General features: G+C 38.4%; 1 protein-coding gene across 2 annotated transcripts in view; it reads right to left on the bottom strand.

Annotated features, from left to right (window-relative positions):
* LOC142851067 (solute carrier family 22 member 19-like) overlaps nt 1-13,977 on the bottom strand; it is a 29,315-nt gene extending 15,338 nt beyond the window's left edge. Inside the window, exons 1-5 of one of the 2 annotated variants that reach the window (XM_075974965.1) lie at nt 13,401-13,977; nt 3,343-3,446; nt 2,836-2,990; nt 2,566-2,734; nt 1,903-2,026 (exon numbers count right to left, since the gene is read on the bottom strand). In XM_075974965.1, the coding sequence (XP_075831080.1) occupies nt 1,903-2,026; nt 2,566-2,734; nt 2,836-2,990; nt 3,343-3,446; nt 13,401-13,802 (954 nt within the window). In that variant the 5' untranslated portion in view covers nt 13,803-13,977. The remainder of the gene's footprint in view (nt 1-1,902; nt 2,027-2,565; nt 2,735-2,835; nt 2,991-3,342; nt 3,447-13,400) is intronic. The other variant, XM_075974966.1, reaches the window with a different exon arrangement.
* Between the last annotated feature and the right edge of the window lie 5,502 nt (nt 13,978-19,479).

Here is a 19,479-nt window from a genome sequence, read left to right as displayed (position 1 = left end):
AGATGTTTCTTGTGGAAGTTCTATATGCTGAAATGCTGATACAAATCTGAAGGCATTCTCTATGAGACTTCAGATGGGAAAGGGCACTTCACCGAGAGTTTGGGAGGAGGAAATTCATCTTGCCCTTTTGAGGAACAACAGAAGCAATAGAAACTACAACAAATTCTGGCAGTATTCTTACTATGTTCTGAAAATTTGAGAGAGACTGATGTCAAAGCTGTGTACTAATTTGTTTATAAATTAAAATTTCAAGACTGCACAGCATTTAGGCTGTGACATGCTGAAGAGCAAAGGTGATGAGTGCCTATTTTGAGCCAGGTTCCATTTTATGTACTGTGAGACCCAAACTCAAGGCTGGTTCTTTTGTCGTTTAGTATAGCTGTCGCATCTTCAGTTAATGTCATCAAGATAATCCCACAGAGGAATGGTGAGAGGGGAATTAAACTAAGTCATCCCTCACAGATGTGTCTGGAAGTTTTCTCCTAGGTGATCTTGTTGAGGTGCAATCAAAGTTAACCATCACGGCTCTACTTTTTGTCAACTTGATATCAGAACACATCATCTTTTAGTCATAACTTTCCACATCTTATTTCTATGTTTTGATAGGCAATGACTCTTATAGGTAAATATAAATACAAGGCTCATCTGAGACTCAAGTGGTTCTCTTTTTTTCTGAGAGCCTGTGAAATGTTTCTTTATTTTGGAAATCATAGTACCAATGCTTTTACCTTCATAACTCAAAATTTTATATAAAAATACATGATTTCTTTCTAGTATTCAAGGGAACAGAACAAATATTCCCATTTCAAAAGAGAAGAGTAGGTATATAACAACAAACAACTGGTTTAATGCAGGGCTGAAACTCAGAAGGGAAAACATTTCATTCTGAAGGTCTATATCTGGCATCTAGTGCTCATAATAGAATCTTCTGATGACTAAAGAAATTTAAGTAGTCTTTAAATGTCTTTGTCCATAGCCATAGGTTAATGCTCCTGTAAGCTTTAATAAAGAAGATTTTGCATTTATTGAGTTTCAGTCTTTGAAGACTCGCAACTGTCAAAGTAGTAAGAGTAAGTGACTATTCAGTATCACCTCAAAGAGAAATGTCTTTTTCACTCCTTTTGAGGTTATAGAAACACCATGGAAAAGGTGAAAGTAAGGTCCTTGAGAAGTGGTGGAAAGTGTGTGATTCCTTCTTACGGACATGCAGTGGACGTTGGAACTTTGAGCTTTCATCGCCTGTGTTTACCTGCACAAGACAGGTAATGTTATGACAGTCAAAATACCAGTTTTGAGAGTAGATGGAATTTTGAGAGAAGAGCTCATAAGCCCCATCTCTGTTTCACAATCTGTGTGTAGTTAGTCATTGTTAATTCACAGGGCCTCACAAAGCCATACTCCCTCCTGAGGAAATATGGACAGCTAATGGTTGTTGAGGGAGAGATAGACATTTCTTCAGTAGTGGACCCACAGGTAAGTTGCCCATGTTTCTTAAATCCTCAACACATTTCAGTAAATGACCTTAATTAAACAAATTAGACCACAAAAAAGAAAAAAAAGATACCAAAAAAGACTAGGGTAATAGAAGGTAGAAATAGAACTTGTTAGGAAGTATATGAGAATCATCAGGTATGGTAATATTGAGGGGGTATAAGTGAATCAATGCAATATATGTATGTATAGAATTTCAGACTTAATTCATTGTGTATAGCTTATATGTTCTAATAAAAAGTTTAAAATTGAAAGAAATAATCAATGAAGGTTTTTTCTTACAAAGTCATCATTGAATGAAAAAACTGCATTTAATGATTTAATTAAAGGAAATTGTCTCTTGGGCGGTAACCCATAAACTTGTGAACCTTGTGTTTCCTATATGTCATAATGAGCTTGCATTATGCTCACCTCCATGGTTAAGGTGTCTTCAGAATTCTTCATTCCATTCATACATGCAGCTTTTCTAAGTTCCTGTAAACCCTTCTGGGGTTTGTTGGTCACAATCAGCCACCGAGCTGACTCAGGCAGCCACCTACTCAAGAAGATATTGTTCATATTTCTCAAGGAGTCATATTACTACATACTAAATTTATTCTTGAGCAGTTTTATTAAAATTTTAATATTTGTCAGTCATTCAGTTATAGCAAGAATGTATAATCTTATATCATGAGGTACATTACCTAGGAAAACAAGAAATAATCAGCCATTCAGTGCACCTGTATTCCTAGAATGTAGACCTGGACTGGTCTGTCCCCCTCACATGGATACAGATTTTACTAGAAGTCATACAACTGAATGTGAGGGACATTTCATCAGATAATTTCCATATTTCTTGTTCAGTTGTAAGGAATGCTTATTTATCTTATGTCTGTGCCTTAAATTAAGAACCCCTGAATACATTTTCCTTAATTATATCACCCACATGATCAACTAAATTTTGTCTTCTGGACACAACAGGACTGACACACATATGAGCTTACAGAGATAGTGACAAATGCATTTCTTATGCACTGATTTAACAGATATGGTCATCTCAGGATTGCAAAACAGAGGAGGAAAGAACACTCATACCTTGCGGGTATAAGGAGGAAAAATATTGGCACAGATACTACCAGCTGGAGGTGGTGCCAGTTTCGAAATATAAATGCCAGGCCTGACATTAGTATGAGTCCAAAACATTGAGCACACATTGACAGTGTTGTGACCAAGGCTTTGAATTTATGGCTTGTCCATTCTAACACTGAAAGGAAAGAAAAATGAACCTTGATTTCTACCATGGGTGGGAAGGATAGCCACATCAAAGAAAAGGTTGAACAATGTCCATCAAAAACTCTGACTTACTGAGCAACACACTATTTGTGTGTATGGGTATGACACAAAGCCCTGTTAGGAAGCGAAGTAAGCAGTAGATGAGGAAGGTGGGAGCCACGGCTGCACAGGTCCCACTGATGGCCATCAGCAGTAAAGCACATATGAGGATTAACCTCCTCCCAAACCTAAGGAAAAGACAAAGATCCCATCAGGGAAACAAACAGTTGTTGTTAAAAATAGCAGACAAAAAATATTTTGTGTAATCCCCGTGGTTAACTTTTCTCATTTTCTAAACCGTGTCTATCACTTAACATTGTCTTAAACTTCCTTGAACTTCTTCCATGTCTAATAAGAATTAGTTCTGTGTCAACACAACACATAGACTTTTAAACACTAACAGAAATATCTGTTTTTGTTTAGTGATCTCCAGGGTCAAAGGTGCAGATAATCTGCAAGAACTGTTTTTTAAAGAGTGTGTGAGTTGTAGCTGATGAAAATACTCACATGCAGAGAGAGCTGCAAAGCACAGACACTCACCTGTCTGATAAGTGTCCACCTAGGAAAGGTCCTATCAAATTTCCAATCAGGAATATAAATTTAGACACTGAAACCAGTACCTGAGATCCACACACCAGGTCCCACTGGAAGAGAAGGAAATCATGATGACAGACTGTCCTGTAAATTGTTCAAAATTTTTCAATGTGAACTTCCAAATCCTTACTCTACAGCTTCCCATTTCATTATCACCTGACTTCTACCATTCAGTTTCAGCTTTATCAATTCTATTTTCTTAGGGAGGTTCCTGTATCCAAGTAGGTTGTAGTAGTGAGTTGTTACCTTTGTTCAGAAATTGTCAAATGAGGTCCTAGAATACAATAATTCATGATCCTTATTTTTTTTTTTTACTGTATCCTATGTACCAGGGCATAACCTCTTCCATGACTCCTCTTAGAGCGGAGCACAGACAACACCTGCTCACTATCTTATTTATTTACTTGTATAGTTATGTCAATAGAGAGAATGGAACTTAGGGCTCATGCATGGGTGCAATGAACTACAAACTACCCACTTTCTGGGAATTTTTTTCAGTGCTCATTACTAAATCTTGAACACTTGAGTATTTGAGTGATCCAGGTGCATTCTGTCATGAACTGCACATTTAGCCATCACTGTAGCTTTCTACAACCTTCTAGATATTTTAAAATTGAAGTCAAAGCTGCATAATGGTGACTTGGCACAACACATGGGCAATTTAACTTATTAGACCCACAAGAATTACATCTTTTACATACATTTCCTTATTATTATTTCATTCATTCTTAGAATTTCAAATGTGTATAGAAAGCAGTATGAAAATCTCAAACATTTATATCCCCTAAAACTCCAAGATGCCTAAACACATCCCTCTCCAAACTTCATGTCCTTTCTAATCTCTTTCTTTCTTTCTTTCTTTCTTTCTTTCTTTCTTTCTTTCTTTCTTCCTTTCCTTTTGCATTTCTGTTGCTTGGATAATGTTTCCTTTACGTGCACTGGAGCATAGATAACCTAGTACTGGCCTACCCCTAAAGTAAGATAATAATCCCTGCCCCCAGGAACCAACAACTACTAACAGATCTTCAATGAAGCATGGGGCGTCCTGAGCTTTGCTCCCATCAATGCTGGAATTTTGATTGCTTGGTCTTGTGCTGGTCTTGTGTAACCAATCACTGTTTAAAGGGGTTAAATCAGCTCCCTTTAGAGGGCGGGGTTTGCCTCAGGCGAATGCATGCCAATAAAGGGTGCGCGGAGAGGCGGCTCGTCCCTTTTGATCCTCGCTACCTGTGCTACGCTGGAACTTTGGTTCAGTAAGTTTAACAATAAACTGGTAAATATTCTTTGATATCTGCATTGCCTTTATTTTGTGCCGGTACATCTGGCGCCTCCCCCGTGGGGCTTTGCCGAGAACCGGCCCCGAACGGAGTCTCTTGCACCCCGGGGTCGCTGCGGCGGTCTCTCTGGGCGCGCGCGGAAGAAGTAGAGATTCTGAGCAGTCTCTCTGGGCGCGCGCTGAAACAGCTGAGATTCTGAGCGACTCGATTTTCCCTGCTGCTTGTTAGAGTATCAAGCAGTGAGTTTGATATCCACAGAGCCTTTTTAACAGCGCCTAAGCCTCTGTTCCGAGCCGCCCCGGCCAGATTTCCCGTGCGCAACCGCCCGTGTCTGCTCCCCCTCCCACCACCCCCACCGCCGCCAGCGCTCAGGTCACGTGACAGCGGCCTGAGAGCCCCGGCAAAAAATACTTATCAGCTTGGTGTCTGTTTCAATTTTGTTTTTGAGTCCTTTTATTTCAGATTTAGGACACGTGGATTCAACTGGGCTCTTTCGCCACCACTGGCAGGAACCAGTTATTACAGGTAAGAGAACTTTTTCTTTTCTAAATAATGTCTGACAACGTGACCGCAGCCTATTTCAATAGTTCTTTTGAATGCACCATTTGGGAGATCTTACAAGAGGTGTCTACCACACCACATATATGGATATTCCTGGGATTCTTAATTTTCCTTAGCACTATTTGGTTTGATAATAGGAAAATGATCAAATCTCTTAAGGCAGAGGTTGAACGTTTAAAAACTATTGAGAGTGACAACAATCTTCTCAAGAATCAGTTTGAAGTTCTCCAGGAAGAAAACAAATCTTTGTTTAACATGACTCGGTTAACTGAGCAAAATCTAAAAAAAGTACAGGTTGATGTTAAGGAGAAATTCATTACTATGGAAGAAGGAACAGCTGAATTGGATCGTAAGTTTCAGCAGTCCCTTTCTGATGTTAAGGAGAAATTCATTACTATGGAAGAAGGAACAGCTGAATTGGATCGTAAGTTTCAGCAGTCCCTTTCTGTAGGAACTGAAACGTTAACTGAGAGAATCAAAACTGCTGAATGTGACAATCGAATTTTGTCTAAAGCGTATGACAGATTGGCGGAAAGATTGTCAATACAAGAAGGCACGGTTTATGCCATAAAAATTATGTCCAAAGATGACAAGTTATCTCTACTGGACAAATTTCATACTCTAGAATCCTCAATGAAGGCTTTAGAACATAATTCTGGGCAGGAGATTCAGACATTACAAAAAGCAATGGTGAATAGAATTGAAAAGATTGAGGAATTTCTAAATTCTGATGAAGAAGAGCAAAGGGTAGAGAGGCAAATTTTAACTACATCTGTGGATAAATCCCTCCGGGACAATTTTCACAAAGCTCTACCTACAGCTCTACATGCCTTTCCTGTAATAACAACAGAAAAGGTGGTTGGTTCCAGAAACCCTAGGGTCATCAAGGAAGATACATGGGAGCCTGTCCGTATGAATGATCTCAAAGAAATTAAACAGGCCATCATGTCTTTTGGGATGCACTCCCCTTTTGTTAAAGAGATGCTAAAATCTTGGGCCACAACAAGCAAAGCAACCCCCTTGGACTGGCTCCAGCTGAGCTCCGCGGTCCTTGAGAGTGGACCGCACTTAAAATGGAAATGCTTATTCAGGCAAGAGGCTAGACTTTTAGAACAGCAGGAAAAGGCGAAGGGAATTGACGTTTCCCTAGATAAAATTCTAGGTGAAGGGCTCTTTTCAGACCCTCAGGAACAAGCTAATTTGGATGAAACCATACTCTCCATGTGTACTACAGCAGCCTTAAGGGCTTGGGACAGAGTACAAGACCCAGGACAGAGAATGGAATCATTTGTCACAGTTAAACAGGGTCAGAGAGAACCCTTCAGTGACTTTTTACAAAGATTAACTAAGGCTGTACAAATGGGGATACCTGACCCAGAAGCAAGACGTATAATAATTGAGTCTTTGGCTTACGAAAATGCTAATGTGGAATGCAAAAGGATCTTGAGGCCTTTAATGTTCAGATCAGCGTCCTTGGAAGAATGGGTCTTGCATACACTAGATGTTGACACATTTGACTATGGCACTGAAGCATGGGTAGAAGAAGCAATTTCCAATGGTAAAAGGAGACACCAGAATACCAAATGTTTTAATTGTGGCAAAATGGGTCATATGAAAAGGAATTGTAAACAATGGGTTTTCAGAAATAATAATAATGCGTCTTCTAGAAATAACAGGAATAGAAGGAATCAGCCTTCAGGTTTATGTAGAAGATGTGGGAAGGGCAGACATTGGACGAATGAATGCAGGTCTACAAGAGATAGACAAGGCAACCTGATACAGACGGGAAACGTGAGAGGGGGGGCCTCTCAGGCCCCCATGGCAAACATGGTTCAGACATTCCCAGTTTCTGCAGAGAACATGCCTCGTCAGGACAATTAGAAAGCCACATGCCTACTGTTACAAGCAATAGTAATCAGAAAGATGAGTTACGTGTGTTTTGGCAAACTTCTATAAATGATCAAAGACCTAAGCTGAGAGTGTGTGTAAATGGCATTTTTATTACTGGCCTACTGGACACAGGTGCTGATGTAAGTATCATTACCCCAGAATCTTGGCATCCATATTGGCCTCTTCAGAATGTAAATGTTCAGCTCCTGGGAATTGGAACCCTATCTCGAGTAAGACAGAGCACGAGATGGGTTGAATGTATAGGGCCTGAGGGACAAATAGGAAAATTAAGGCCTTATGTAGCCAATATTGCAATGAATTTATGGGGTCGTGACCTATTACAACAATGGAATACTCAAATTAACATTCCTGCTACTTCTAGAGCCCATATTTCTGAAAGGAATATTAAAAGTTATTACAAAAGGACAAAACCGGCCATTAGGGCTGTGCAGGAACAAGCAATTGATGTCCCTTCAGAAATACCAACAGCCTTGCCTCTAAAATGGTTGACTGAGAAACCAATATGGACAAAGCAATGGCCTTTAGCTGAGGAAAAGCTACAGGCTTTAGAACAGCTGGTACAAGAGCAACTAGATGCTGGACATATAGAAGAATCTACCAGCCCTTGGAATTCTCCTGTATTTGTGGTTAAGAAAAAATCAGGTAAATGGAGAATGGTGACAGATCTCAGGGCCATCAACAAGGTTATTCAACCTATGGGCCCTCTGCAATCTGGAATTCCGTTGCCCTCTTTATTACCAAAAGGATGGCCTCTCATAGTTATTGATTTGAAGGATTGTTTTTTCACTATACCTTTGCAAAAAGAAGATAGAGAAAAATTTGCCTTCACAGTGCCTACTTATAACAATTCTCAACCTTCGAGGAGGTACCACTGGACCGTCCTCCCCCAGGGTATGTTAAATAGCCCCTCCCTGTGCCAATATTTTGTGAGCCAACCATTGCAAATAATACGCAAGAAATTTCCCAAATCTATTGTATACCATTACATGGACGACATATTGTTATCTGATTCAAACATAGATACCTTGAACAGGCTGTTTGAAGAAATACAGATACTGTTACCTAAATGGGGATTGCAAATTGCTCCTGAAAAGATTCAGAAGGGAGATTCTGTTAATTATTTAGGTTATAGAATAGGTTTGCAAAAAATTAAGACACAGAAGGCACAAATTCGGAGGGATCGCTTACGGACTCTTAATGACTTTCAAAGACTGTTAGGAGACATTTCCAGTTTACGACCAACTATTGGGATAACACCTGATCTAATAATTCATTTGAACAAGACCTTGGATGGTGATAAAGATTTAAACAGTCCCAGAGAATTAACAGCTGAAGCAGAAAAGGAACTGACAATGATTGAGGAGAAATTACAACAGGCACATGTGGACAGAGTGAATCCAGAGCTCGATTGTATTCTTGTCATATTACCATTGAAAATTTCTCCTACAGGAATTTTAATGCAGAGAGATGATATTATCTTGGAATGGATCTTTTTACCACATAAACCAAGTAAGAAACTGAAAACTTATGTGGAAAAAGTCTCTGAGTTAATTATAAAAGGCAAGCTGAGACTTCGTCAACTAGCAGGCATAGACCCAGCAGAAATTATAGTGCCTTTCACTGCTGATGAACTAAAGAAATTATGGGAAGATAATGAACCATGGCAAAGAGCTTGTGCTAATTTTTTGGGAGACATTAATAACAACTATCCAAAAAGCAAGCGGCTCAACTTCATAAAGAGAACTTCTTGGATCCTTCCTCGAATAGTCCGTGATGCTCCAATAACTGGAGCCCGTACATTCTATACTGATGCCAATAAATCATGGAAGGCAGGTTACAAATCAGAAGACTTGGGTAAGGTGGAACAAAGTCCTTATGATTCTGTCCAGAAGGCAGAATTATATGCCATTCTTATGGTACTAAGAGATTTTAAAGAACCTATTAATATAGTTACTGATTCACAATATGCAGAAAGAGTTATTTTACATATTGAAACTGCTGAATTTATACCTGATGATACAGAACTAACCTCATTGTTTATCCAGGTTCAAGATTTGATCAGGAACAGGCTTTGCCCTATGTACATAACACACATCCGATCCCATACGGGTCTGCCAGGTCCTCTAGCACAAGGTAATGCAGAAATTGATCAATTATTGATTGGTAGTGTGCTTCAAGCCTCTGAATTTCATAAAAAACATCATGTTAATAGCAAAGGTTTGAAGAAAGAGTTTTCTATTACATGGCAACAAGCTAAGGAGATTGTGAAGAAATGCCCTACCTGCTCTTTCTATAACCAAACGCCACTGCCAGCAGGAGTTAATCCAAAGGGCACTCATAGAAATGAAATCTGGCAGATGGATGTGTTCCACTTTGCAGAATTTGGCAAATTGAAATATGTTCATCACACCATCGACACTTATTCAGGCTTTCAGTGGGCAACTGCTTTAAGTTCAGAAAAAGCTGATTCAGTAATCACTCATTTATTAGAAGTCATGGCTATCATGGGTATACCTACACAAATAAAGACAGATAATGGTCCTGCTTATGTCTCTAGGAAGATGAAACGGTTTTTTGATCATTACAATATCAAGCATGTTACAGGTATACCATACAATCCTACAGGTCAAGCAGTCATAGAAAGATCAAATCGAACTATAAAGGATATGTTGAACAAACAGAAAGGGGTGGAAAACACCCCTAGAAATAGGTTACATAATGCTTTGTTAACCTTGAATTTTCTCAACGCTAACGAGAAGGGAACGACGGCTGCAGAAAGACATTGGATAATGGAAAAGTCTGCTGAACTAAATCAACCAGTTTATTTCAAGGATGTACTAACCTCACAATGGAAGCCAGGAGATGTGCTGCGTTGGGGAAGGGGTTTTGCTCTTATCTCCACAGGTGAGGAAAAATTATGGATACCGTCAAAATTAATAAAGGTTCGGTTTGAGGAAGAGAAGTCACTTGGAAAAGATAAATAACAATTCATTCACAAGGATGACCGACATACAGATGGTAAGGATTACTAATAGGATGGGGGCAGGGTTCTTTTCTTATCTCCACAGGAAAATATTCATCTCCAAAGAATTTGAGGGACCCTGAATATTTAATTACTGATGGATGGAAAATAGATACGACCCATTAAACATCAACAATAAAATTCTATACGTATCGTAAGTATTGGTTTTATATATATTTATGTATATTTATATGTTTTATTGAACACTTCTTTATAAATGTGTAGAGCTGGTTTTGGAGTTGGACTATGGCTCAGTCCTTCTTCAATTCCAAGCCTGTTGATAAGAGATATTTCAAAGTTTCTGTCTCAGGTCAGGAGCCATGAAATGGGACAGAATAAGAATAATTTTATACTTGATAAACTTTCTTTGCCTTCCCTCACATCTGTGTCTTTCTTTATATGTCAGTATAAGTCCTTGTTGTTAATGTTTAAATTTCCCATAACAAGCAACATATTTTCCTACAGTAATTTTTGAAGTTTCCAGGATGAAGATGGGGCCCCACAACACCAACTCAATCTGGTTTTTATGACGTCATGAATTTTTTTTTTTAAGCACTAATTTTGGATCTGTTTTTTGGTACCAATTGCAAGAGACAATTTCATATGATGCACATTTTTGACAACGCTCTGGCCGGACCTTCTCGAAACACACAGAGACTAGTTATAGTCTTCTTAAGTCAAAGGTTAATTTGGGAATTTTACCATCGTTTGCTTTCACAGGGGCCCCTAAGAAGAACGTCGCCCCCATGTCAGCTAGAAGCAATCTAAGAGGACGACGTCCCCTCTCCCAACAGAGTTTGCCCACAGGGTTAGGGACATCTTTTAGTGGTTGGTTTAGGGGTGAGGGGATGGGGAGATATTGTATGGAATTAGGGATATATATATAAAAAAAAAAGAGGGGGATTAACTGGGTTGATGGGATGATTGGTATTTGTGACTTACTGTTTTTAGAAAATTATGTTGGTACTGTTTCTTGTATATTGATATATTGAATATTGAATGTGAGTGTTCCTACCTCTATTTTGGTATAAGAGTATGCTTATATTGTATGGATACATCTATCATATCACAATGTACATTTCTACCTCTGGTCCTATTTATGTAATAACATTGTTTACATTTGATAAGTAATGACATTGTTTACAAGTGAAGATCATTGTCTTCATACATTGCACAATTGTTTATTCCCTTAGTTTTCAAATTAGATAGGTATTGAGAATTACATGTTTGTCATATTATTTTTAGGTTAATCAGGTTTTTTAGATACATAGAGATTATTTTCAGTATAGATAGTATAATCTTCAGCCTCTTTGAAGAGCTGTAGAAAATGGCCTTTAATCTAACCTAGAATTATGTGCCATTGAGACACAATTTACTCCTGGCAACACCACTCTACTCCCGAGAGAACGTTGAGCACCAAAGACACTCCACTGGGAGCTTGTCTTCCTGGCAGAACTGGCCTTTGGGTTAAGAATAACCCATACCTCAACTACTGACTAAGATATAAACAGGATTGTCTTATCTTGCCAAGACAGGGTAGGATAATCCTAAGAAAGTTCCTTACATTTGAGAATGGTATGTCAGTTATGTTAGGCCTTAGCCAAAGTTGGTTGACTCAACATTGCAAACGAGATTTTGGGTGATTGCCCAGGCAGTCAGTTGTCTCTGTCATTTGTTGCACATTTTGGATATCTCTTTTTTGTTAAGTAATATTTACTCCCTTCTCAGATCTTTGATGGAGTTGAAGATTATTTAATTGTAGTTACTCTTTAGCAAAACTTTTGCTCTCAATATTGTTTGTTATATTTATCATTTGTTATTATTGTTATAGTTATATTTGGTTTAGTTGTGTCTTATTTAGACAAAAGGGGGAGATAAAGGGGTTAAATCAGCTCCCTTTAGAGGGCGGGGTTTGCCTCAGGCGAATGCATGCCAATAAAGGGTGCGCGGAGAGGCGGCTCGTCCCTTTTGTTCCTCGCTACCTGTGCTACGCTGGAACTTTGGTTCAGTAAGTTTAACAATAAACTGGTAAATATTCTTTGATATCTGCATTGCCTTTATTTTGTGCCGGTACAACTGTTTCTGTGATTTCATGTATAAGGATGCTTCCTCCTCTTTCAAATTCTTTTCATTGCTCTTAAAAATTTAAATGAAAATACATTCACATCACTTCCATCTTTCTCTTTCCTCCCTCCAATTCCCACCTCCAGAACCTCCCTGGAGCATGGCCATAAAGCCTTATGGAAATTTACTCTTTGAGTAAGCTAATTTTAAAATATAATTTAAAAGAAGGAATTTGAAAGAGGGTAGAATATTTGGGTGGCCAATGATTCTTGCCAAAGACCTGGGATGGTAAGGAGTAATCTCTGTACTAGACATATGTAATAATAGTATATGTATTACTGGTCAGGAAAGGTTCATAGGTATCCAAAACAACACAAGCTGTCATTATTGCACATGGTTACCTACTGTAACTAAATGTTAAGACCCTATTCCTGAAGACACCATGTAAGATTTTTGCATGTCATAGAGAACACTGTAAAACCAAAATGGAAACTTTCTACTTGTTGGCTGCATTTCATAGTTCCAGATGTTGTGGTGTAGACTGCAGGTGGAGAAAAGACATCAATGGCCTTACCTAGCACTTTATCCTACATATGACAAAACCAACCTACAGGGCAGTATGGTCATTGTTGCACTAGGAAAATAATCATTTCTGATTGGATTTAAAGTTTCCTACAGAGTCAGAAAGTCATATCTGATATTGTAAATCAACTTAGAATCCCATGGCTTGGAATGAGATAGGACCAGGAGGAGGAAGAGGAGGAGAAGAAGGAGGAGGAGGAGGAGGAGGAGGAGGAGGAGGAGGAGAAGAAGAAGAAGAAGAAGAAGAAGAAGAAGAAGAAGAAGAAGAAGAAGAAGAAGAAGAAGAAGAAGAAGAAGAAGAAGAAGAAGAAGAAGCAGAAGCAGAAGAAGCAGAAGCAGCTATTGTTATTTTGGTAAATGGCCCTGTTGTCAAATTTCCTTCTAAGTATAACTTTTAAATCTGAGGTCATTCCTTGAATGAAAGGATCAAAAACATAAACCTTTATGTCAGATTCTTTAGAAATATTGAATATGACTCTTGCATTTTGTTAGGCAATAACTAAACTCAAAGAATATACATTATTTGTACTATTGATGCACTGTCGTAGTTAATGCGCTGAGGATTTGTTTTTATTGAAGTCACTTACCTCAGTGACAGTGGTGGAGAGGAAGGTACTTCTTTCATACACCCAACCATCTTCACAGGGCTCTGTGTCTGGTTCTGTCACATTGGAGAATGTGCCATTCAAATGAAGGAAATGCCACTGTGGTTGAACAAAGCGACGGCACTTGTCTGGCCTGGAGTTAGAGTCCAGTGGGATGGAGATCCTCAGGAGGTCATCTTGGCTCAGGATCCCACTGTCAATATCAGAGGCAGTATCATTATCAAGGACGTGGACCCAGCAGCGATGACCAGGGATAGCTGCAGTGAAGTTCTCCAAAACAGTCTGAGGAGTCAACGTGGCATTGCAGATCAGAAGGAAAGCTATCTGAAGGATCTGAAATCTCCCCATATTTCCAACTCGATCCAAGAGATCCTGAAAAGCCATTGAGGCGGAATGACTGTCTCCAATGGGAAATAGAAATGGTTATAGCTATTAGAGTATAAACCTTTAAATAAATTTCTGTTTGACAGAAATACACTAAATATTGTTGATCTTGACCTCTTCTTAATATGGCTGTCTTCACATAACATTAATGTCATAAAACTGAGATCTGTTGTATTGTTGGTATTAGGGAGGGAACTGTTTCCTAAAAGCTAACCAAAAAATTGCCAATAGTTTTTCTTTTACTTAGTCTGTTAAACATTTACTTTCTGAGAAACTTTGTTTACCACCTGCCATGGTCATCCCAGGAAAATGAGCTGCAACTCCCGGAAAATAAATCAGAGTTAATCATTTCCATTGCATGTGGCCATTGGTCAGATATACAATTTATAGAAACTATGGTGACGTGTTTTCCACTTTCTCTTCCTTGGGAGTAATTTGCTTCATCTTTAATTTGTTTAATGGAGTTAATGAAAAGAATATGGAAGCTAATGCAAAAGAATTACAATGCAATTCTCCACCCTTACTATATGACCTGTTTTTGAGCAATTCATTCCCTCTGTAAAAATATTACTTAATGTTGTGGCAGACTTGATTAAGACAGAATCTTAAAGTTCACTGCTGCCAACCTCATAGAGGGGAGGGATATGGATAATTATGTAAAAGGAGAAAAGATTGTATTAAAAATTTCTTAATAAAAAATTTTCTTAATAAAAAAAGTTTGTTGATTCAAGTAGTAAATGTAAGAATAACTTTTGTTCTAATATCAGAAGAACAGTAAGTGAAAGATAAGTGTCAGAGATCTTACAGTTCAGTGAGTAATAGAGAGGTACACAAAGAGTTACATTATGCTATTTTAAATTCATCTCCATTTGTATACATATTAAACTATCTACCACAGGTCATGGAACCCTGATTGCTCTTCGAGAAGATGAGGGAGGGTGACTTGATCGGGGGAGGGGGAGGGAAATGGGAGGCGGTTGCGGGGAGGAGGCAGAAATTCTTAATAAATAAATAAATTAAATAAATAAAAAAAACAAAAATTAAAAAAAAATAAACTATCTACCTACCTACATACATACATACACATGTGAATGAAATTTGCTGAAAAGGGGTTGTTACTACAAAGGCTAATCAAATGAATAGAACGTCAGTCGTGTGGTGCAGAAAACGTTGCTGGTTCTGAGTCAGACCACTCAGGGCCTTTGCTCATCCTCTAATAACTGTTTCCTGTCCTTACTATTGTGAGCAATGACTAGGTGAGCATTAAGTATAGTCTTTGGACTGTACAAAAATCCCCATTTTCTGACAATCAAAAATCTTATGCTGCCATCTGATAGGATCTGAGATCCATAGCTGATATTTTCCCACTTTTCTGTGACCCTCCATCTGATGTAAAATGTCATGATGTATATTTTTTTCTTTTTGTGAGTATAACACTGCAGGAAACTGATATAACATAGGAACATGGGATTTGGCATAGGCAAAATCTCAGGTTCTGGGATGTACTCATTCATACTTGGTCCATAGTGTCATTCTTTTATCCCCTTTCAAAGAGAGCTGTGTTTTTGCATTGACATATATATGATATTTAACACATAACATATATACTGACCTGACATTATTTTGCCTTGATGTCACTTCTTGGATATCCTTTATCCCTTTGTTTGCTCTTAAGTTAATTCTATAAATATCCTCTATGAGCCTACTTTCTTTCTGTTTTTTCACACATAATATATTTTTATTATGTTTTTTTCTCATCCCCTTAATACCAGCAAGATCCTGCCCACCTCTCAACTCACCCAATTTCATGATTTTTTTTCAATCAAAAACAAAAGAAACCAACCATACAAAGACCAAATGCAAAAAAAATCCCTGAATAGGGACTGGAGGGATGGTTGAGTGGTTATGATCATTGGTTACTCTTACAGAAGCTCTGATTTGATTAACTATACCTACATGGTGGCTTACAACTGTCTATCAGCAGTTCCAAGAGAATCTGATGCTATTTTCTCTCATTCATGGGAATCAGGCACACAAGTAGTATAACAGACATAGCCAACTGATTGATGCCAATGTAGTGGACTAAATCTATGTAAAACCTGAGAGGGCTTGAAAAGAAATTCTAGATACTAAAAAACAATGTTTAGCCACATTTTTCCAAATGGACTTTGTTAGAAGTGGCATGTTGCAGTTCCTTTAAGAGAGGTCTTGCTAATTCAGAGGAAGCAGCAGTGCCATTTCGAAACAGCAGCTTCACGGCCATGGGCAGTGCTGCTAGCTTGAACTCTGATGTTTTTGGGAAACCAAGCATTTGGATGGTTTTTTTTTTAATTTATTTATTTATTAAAGATTTCTGTCTCCTCCCCGCCACCGCCTCCCATTTTCCTTCCCCTCCCCAATCAAGTCCCCCTCCCTCGTCAGCCCAAAGAGCAATCAGGGTTCCCTGCCCTGTGGGAAGTCCAAGGAACCCCCACCTCCATCCAGGTGTAGTAAGGTGAGCATCCAAACTGTCTAGGCTCCCACAAAGCCAGTACGTGCAGTAGGATCAAAAACCCATTGCCATTGTTCTTGAGTTCTCAGTAGTCCTCATTGTCCTCTATGTTCAGCGAGTCCGGTTTTATCCCATGCTTTTTCAGACCCAGGCCAGCTGGCCTTGGTGAGTTCACGATAGAACATCCCCATTGTCTCAGTGTTTGGGTGCACCCCTCGGGGTCCTGAATTCCTTGCTAGTGCTCTCTCTCTTTCTGCTCCTGATTTGGACCTTGAGGTTTCTGTGCGGTGCTCCAATGTGGGTCTCTGTCTCTGTCTCCTTTCATCACCTGATGAAGGTTAATATTCAGGAGGATGTCTATGGGGTTTGTAAGCAGCATGCTACAGCTTGCTTGGCCGCAACTTGGACTGGCTCTGTGCCTAGAAGTGGGGTGGTGTGCATGGCCTAGAGGCACAAGTGGCTCCACCATGCTGAACTGGGTGGGGCAAGTAGGAAGTACAATATATATCATAGTAATGGTGCAGCTTAAGTTTTAAAAAGCACTTAGCATTTTAAAAATCGCTCCTGGGTTACAAATATGCAATAAGGACAAATCCAGATGAGTCATAGTGTTAGATAAATGTATATAGGCTTGGAAGAGAGAAGAAAGAGTATAGTCATAAAATAAGGTTAATGCTTTAAAAATGTGTAAAGTCTTTAAAGAGATAGAGTACAGATACACATAGAAAAAAAGGAGTAAAGGAAAAAAAGTCACATAAAAAAGGGAAAGACACAGAGAGTTTGGATTATGTATATTATTGTGTTTTCTTTGATTTTTTTTACTGTGAAGGAGCTAAGTACAGAGAGATTTAATTGAATGGGTTGCTAAACTAAACCAGCATGTATATTATAAAGGTATCTTGACTTCAGAATTTGAGTTTAAGGATATGCTGCTTTGGAAAAGAGGTTCTTCTTTTGTCTCCACAGAAGATGAGAACCTGTGAATTCATTCCAGGCTAATATGGTTTGATGGACCATGCCCCTCTGAAAGGTTGCCGTGAACATCCTCAAAAATTACTTCACCTAACTGCTGACTAGGACGAACCTAGCACACAGGATAGACCGTGAAAGATATGATTAATAGTGCCCCCAATCAGCAGGAAGCAGTATGGAGAAAACTATGCCCATATTCCCTAATATTGTCTATAAATGTTTGTTTACATTTACAAGGGGATGTGTTGTAGAGATTTGCATTGGTATGAATCTTAGTTTATTGATACAAATTTAAGGTCAACTCTGTTATATACATATAATATATATATTTCTGCTCTTGATTAAGGTATTATGATTGTGTAGTTAAATTAAATATGTAATGCATAAATTAATAAATATAGGTTAATTGATAATCATCTGTAATAGTCAAGCTTGTAGTCATGTTAGTTATGTTTTATGTATATAAATATACACACACATATTTCAGTTAGATGGGTATTCTTCAAATCTTTCAAAGACCATCAGAATATGGCATTTAAAATGTTTTAAGAGCTTAAGACTTTTTATGACAATGAGACACATCTGCTCCTGGCAGCACCAAGCTACTTCAAGAGGAAGATGAATATCAAAGAGGCTCCTTACAGAGTTTGTTAGCCATTTAGGCAAGAAACTGCTTTTTCCTGGACTGCTTAACTGGACATTTAAGACCCACAGAAAAATAACTGCTGAGCTTGCATAAAGGTGAGATGATCCTTCGGGTTTTCTGCTTTATGAAAGCGTCTGCTAGAATTCTTCGGGACACAGAATAAAAAAAGGGACTGACAAACTGCCAATATAGGCAGAACTGTCTTTGAAACTTTCTGCTTTGTGGAAAAGTCTGCTAGATACTATGGGCCTTTAGGCTGAAGATGGACACCCTAACAGTATAGAAGAATTTTGGGTGAGAGACAGCGAGAAGTGTCTGTCAATTCTAGAGTTTTGGAAGGTGCTTGCAATGTACTTCCTGTTTACTTAGGTAATATTATATCTTTCTGGAGTCTTTGATTGACTTGAAGAATTATAGTTATAGTTGTCCTTAGTTTTGATAAAAGGAAAATAGATATAAATATTGTAACTGTAATTCTTGTTTGATACTTGTTTTGTTATGTGTAATTTTAAAGTTAAAGCCTTCCTTTTTGTTTAAACAGAAAAAGGGAGGTGATGTGGGAGTCCCCTCTGTGTGCTGTGATTACCATTAATAAATAAAGAAAATTGCTTTGGACCTATAGCAAGGCAGAACTTAAGTAGAAAGGGTAAGCTAGGCTGAATGCTGGGAGGAAGAAGTGTGGAGTTAGAGAGACACCATGGAGCCAACACCAGAGTCAGACATGCCGAACCTTTAGCCAGCAAGCCACTGTCACGTGGCAATACACAGATTAGTGGAGATGGGTTAAATTAATATGTAAGAGTTAGCCAATAAGAAGCTAGAGCTATGGACCCAGCAGTGATTTAAATAATTCAGTTTATGTGTGATTATTTTGGGGCTAAGTGGCCTGGAACAAACTGGCAGCCTCCCTGCTACAAATGTAGACACATTGTGCACATAAAATAAAAAATCTTTTAAAAATACTTTGAAAATGAAGACAAAGAAAAAATTCAAAAGGATCAAAACAACAAGAACAGCAACAATAATCCAGTTCTTCAAAATCTGTTTTCCCCTAAGAAGAACTGCTTAAGGTTATTTTTAAATGTCTTAAGTTCTTTTAGTAGGAAAGGTGAATATTTCTGTGGATAATTTCTGTGTTTAATGTATCATGTTCTAATTGCACTTTGACTAAGTGTATTTCTCAAAGGGATGATAATACCCATCTGTTAAAGCAATCTTTTGTAACATTTCCAGTGCATGTAAATGATCCATGGTTTGATGACAAAGAGTTACAAGTGACTGAAGAAATTAAGAAAGCTTTAAATAGGCAGATATGTGCTATCAGACTAGTTATAGAGGGATTTCGGCTCTTTTATTTTTTTAATGCAATCTTTTCTCATTTTTCATAGTTTTCCCCTTGCCCACTCCCTCTCTTCCTTCCACCCCACCCTTCTACCACTCTATTCTCCCCATCCTCGGGGAAGGTAAGTCTTTCTTTTGAGAGTAAACTAAATCTGACACATCACTTCAAGGCAGGACTAAGGCCCTCCCCCCTTATATCTAGGGTGAGCAAGGTAATCCTCCAAAGA

Source organism: Microtus pennsylvanicus, chromosome 5, assembly GCF_037038515.1.
Source record: "Microtus pennsylvanicus isolate mMicPen1 chromosome 5, mMicPen1.hap1, whole genome shotgun sequence".
Classification (NCBI taxonomy): Eukaryota; Metazoa; Chordata; class Mammalia; order Rodentia; family Cricetidae; genus Microtus; species Microtus pennsylvanicus.
This window is presented reverse-complemented; position numbering and strand designations above follow the sequence as displayed.